General features: G+C 46.1%; 1 protein-coding gene across 1 annotated transcript; it reads left to right on the forward strand.

Annotated features, from left to right (window-relative positions):
• The first annotated feature begins 1,632 nt into the window (after nucleotides 1–1,632).
• Nucleotides 1,633–3,149, forward strand: LOC142250029 (uncharacterized). Its single transcript, XM_075322091.1, has 3 exons — nucleotides 1,633–1,747; nucleotides 1,828–1,984; nucleotides 2,114–3,149. Exons 1-3 carry the CDS (start codon nucleotides 1,633–1,635, stop codon nucleotides 3,147–3,149), a joined length of 1,308 nt encoding a protein of 435 aa, XP_075178206.1.
• The last annotated feature ends 203 nt before the right edge of the window (nucleotides 3,150–3,352 follow it).

A 3,352-nucleotide genomic window follows, 5' to 3' on the forward strand; every position in this document is an offset into this window, starting at 1 on the left:
AAAGGATAAAACGGATCCGGTATCGCATCCGGTTTATCCCCATAGACTTGCATTGTAACCGGATTGTACCTGATGGCTTTGCGGTGCATCCGGTTTTTTCCGGATGCGGCAAAATAATTGAATGCGGCGGCCGGATAGAACGTATCATGTAACGTTTTTTTGCCCCTTAAAAAAACCGCATTCTGCCGGATCCGGCGCAATGCGGCATTGTATACAATGGGTGTCTATGCATGCCGGATCCGGCGCAATGCGGTTTAAACCGGATGCGGTGACCGCATCCGGTTTGGTAAACAGAGCATGCGCAAATTTTTTTTTTTCATCATCACAAAACTTATAAAAGGATCCAGCACATTCTACACACCTCCTGCCGTTCGTTCCTGACTTCAACGTCTGCTGTCCTCCAGTCCAGTGCTCCAGGGAAGAGGTAATGTCCACAGTACTGTCCACAGATCACTGTTGTGAGCTGCGTACATGTACTTAGACATTGTTTTTTCTTTTTTTACAGGTGCAGTGTTGCGGGCACAGTTTTGTCAAGCCATTTGCTGTGCCAGTTTGGTTCGGTGCCAGTCTTCAATTGTTGTGGCGGAGAGTGTCCCTGAGGTAATGTCCACAGTACTGTCCACAGATCACTGTTGTGAGCTGCGTACATGTACTTAGACATTGTTTTTTCTTTTTTTACAGGTGCAGTGTTGCGGGCACAGTTTTGTCAAGCCATTTGCTGTGCCAGTTTGGTTCGGTGCCAGTCTTCAATTGTTGTGGCGGAGAGTGTCCCTGAGGTAATGTCCACAGTACTGTCCACAGATCCTTATTGTGAGCTGCGTACATGTACTTAGACATTGTTTTTTCTTTTTTTACAGGTGCAGTGTTGCGGGCACAGTTTTGTCAAGCCATTTGCAGTGCCAGTTTGGTTCGGTGCCAGTCTTCAATTGTTGTGGCGGAGAGTGTCCCTGAGGTAATGTCCACAGTACTGTCCACAGATCACTGTTGTGAGCTGCGTACATGTACTTAGACATTGTTTTTTCTTTTTTTACAGGTGCAGTGTTGCGGGCACAGTTTTGTCAAGCCATTTGCTGTGCAAGGCCTGTTATAGAAAAAGATATGTCGTCTTCTGGTAGCCCGCCCTCCGGTTCACAAACTGAGGTATATATTTTTTTAGGGTGTTTTTTAAAAAAAAAAAAAAAAAATTTTAAATAAACGACATTTACATAGGTGGCCGAAACATCACAGGAGATGCTGCCAGAAGATGACGGAAGGGGTGGAGAAATACACGGAGCGGGCGGTCATAGTGTAAGTTTCATACAGGAATTGTTTACCACAGCACACCAAACACATAAGTAAATAATGGTTTTTTTTTTCCTTCACTAAAGGCTTCAACTTCTAGGGCTCACGATAGAGCTCCCCCAAGACCGTCCCAGGGTCGTCGTCGAGGTGGCGGTGGTCTTAGTGTAAGTTTTTTTTTTTTTTTTTTTTCATGTCTGTGTGAATTTAGGTATAATTTTTTTTTTTTAATTTCTTTTTTGTTTCTTTGAACAGGCATCACAGCGTGCTCCCGATTCTGACGGTGAGGAGGCCGGATTTATCAACATCGACCTCCTCATCGATGAAGTTAGAGAGAGGGAGCCACTGTGGAACATGGCTGACCGCCGCCACGCTGATTCGATCGTAACCCGTCGACTCTGGGACGAGGTATGCCACGCAGCGGTAGAAGGTTGGGGGGAGCTCAATTCTCGTGGCCAGAAGAAACAGCGTAAGTATTCACAGTTCAGTAGGTTATGCTGCAGGATGTAATGTGTTGTATACTAACCACTTTGTGCTTTCCACTTTCAGGTGACAAACTTCAGAAGCGGTGGCGGTCTATCAGGGATCGCTTCAAAAAGGAGTTAAATCAAGAGATGCAGGCCCCGAGTGGATCCGGAGGACGCAGATCGAAGTACCGTTACTTTAGAGCGTTGTCGTTCCTCCGGACAACTATGGTGTGCAGAAGGTAAATATTCCCCAAAATATGTACAAAGTATAATATTTTATGTCTGTTTTTTTTTGCCTTTTTTTTTTATTCAGTGGCACTGTATAGCAATTAAATTAATTATTGTTTTGTTTTTCCTCTTTTTACCAGCACCGTCTGCAGCACTCAGGAGCCTGCATCGAACCCGACAGGAGCGATCCCTGAACAGTCCGCCACTGGGGAACACAGGCACAGACCCCACCCATCTGAACCTTCCCTTCCATCGACATCTGTCCCATCCACCTGCGCTGGAGCTTCACGTGAGACTTCATTACCTGAAGCTGCTGGTGATGAGATAGCTTTTCCCCTACCCCACCCCTCTGACACTGCTGCCCTCAGTAGAACACCTTTGGGTTCTGGGCGTCAGCGTCATAGGGGTCAGGAAAAGAGCTATGCGCCCGAGTTCTTGCATCTAAATGCAGCCTTCCAGAACGCCATTAAATTATTAGCCGAACAAAATCGTTCATCTTTTAGCTTCATAAATGCCAATATGGAAAAAAATACACACGAATTGTGCACGCGTCTGGACAGGCTGCATTTAGATGCAAGTAAATCACCCAATCATTGTTTTTTTCAAGCCGTACTAGAGCGCATGGAAAAGCTATCTCTTGACCATCAGATGCATGTAATGCAAGCCACACGGCAGGCTCTGGCGCAGGTTTCCTCCCAACCACCTCCACCCACCCCTCCTCCAGCACCTGCCCCCCCTCCAGCCATTGTCCCTACTCCCCCTGCTGCCCAGTACCAGCCTGCTGCCCAGTACCAGCCTGCTGCCCAGTACCAGCCTGCAGCCCAGTACCAGCCTGCGGCCCAGTACCAGCTCCCAACCACATCTGCCCCTACACTTCCTTCCCACTACCACATCTCGCCTTCCACACCCATCATGACCCCAACTCAAGCCACTAATTCACCCGCCACCTCTTCTGTCTCCCAATCCCTCCACTCCACCCCTCAATCCTTACCAAATCCCATCCCATCTCCTGGTTTCCCTCTTGGTTTCTCAACCACACCTTCACCTTCTGTTACTTCCCCACCACCACCACCAACACCACTTTCCACCCTCAATACTCCAACTGTGCGTGTGTTCCCACCTGTCAGCCCCTCCAGTACTATCTCCACCCCAAGCCCAAGATATACCAATTTATAATTTATGTATGTAATAAAAATAAAAGATTTTTGTTGAAAAGTATTTATTTGTTCTTGTTTTTTTTGGGGGGTAATATTATTTTGCAAGTTAAGTTAATAATAAAGGTAATACAAAAACATAACATGTTGTAATTTGACGGTGTAAAAATTACAAATTTTTAAAGCGAGTGAAAGATTAAAATTAACAAGGTTAACAAGATATTT

This window comes from Anomaloglossus baeobatrachus, chromosome 8 (assembly GCF_048569485.1).
Source record: "Anomaloglossus baeobatrachus isolate aAnoBae1 chromosome 8, aAnoBae1.hap1, whole genome shotgun sequence".
Lineage (NCBI taxonomy): Eukaryota > Metazoa > Chordata > Amphibia > Anura > Aromobatidae > Anomaloglossus > Anomaloglossus baeobatrachus.

Excerpts from the sequence above, each read along its gene's own strand:
- LOC142250029 (XM_075322091.1), top strand. The coding sequence starts at position 1,633 with ATGGCTGACCGCCGCCACGCTGATTCGATCGTAACCCGTCGACTCTGG. Across the intron at positions 1,748-1,827 it reads TCGTGGCCAGAAGAAACAGC|GTGACAAACTTCAGAAGCGG; the intron begins GTAAGTATTCAC and ends TTCCACTTTCAG. Across the intron at positions 1,985-2,113 it reads ACAACTATGGTGTGCAGAAG|CACCGTCTGCAGCACTCAGG; the intron begins GTAAATATTCCC and ends TCTTTTTACCAG.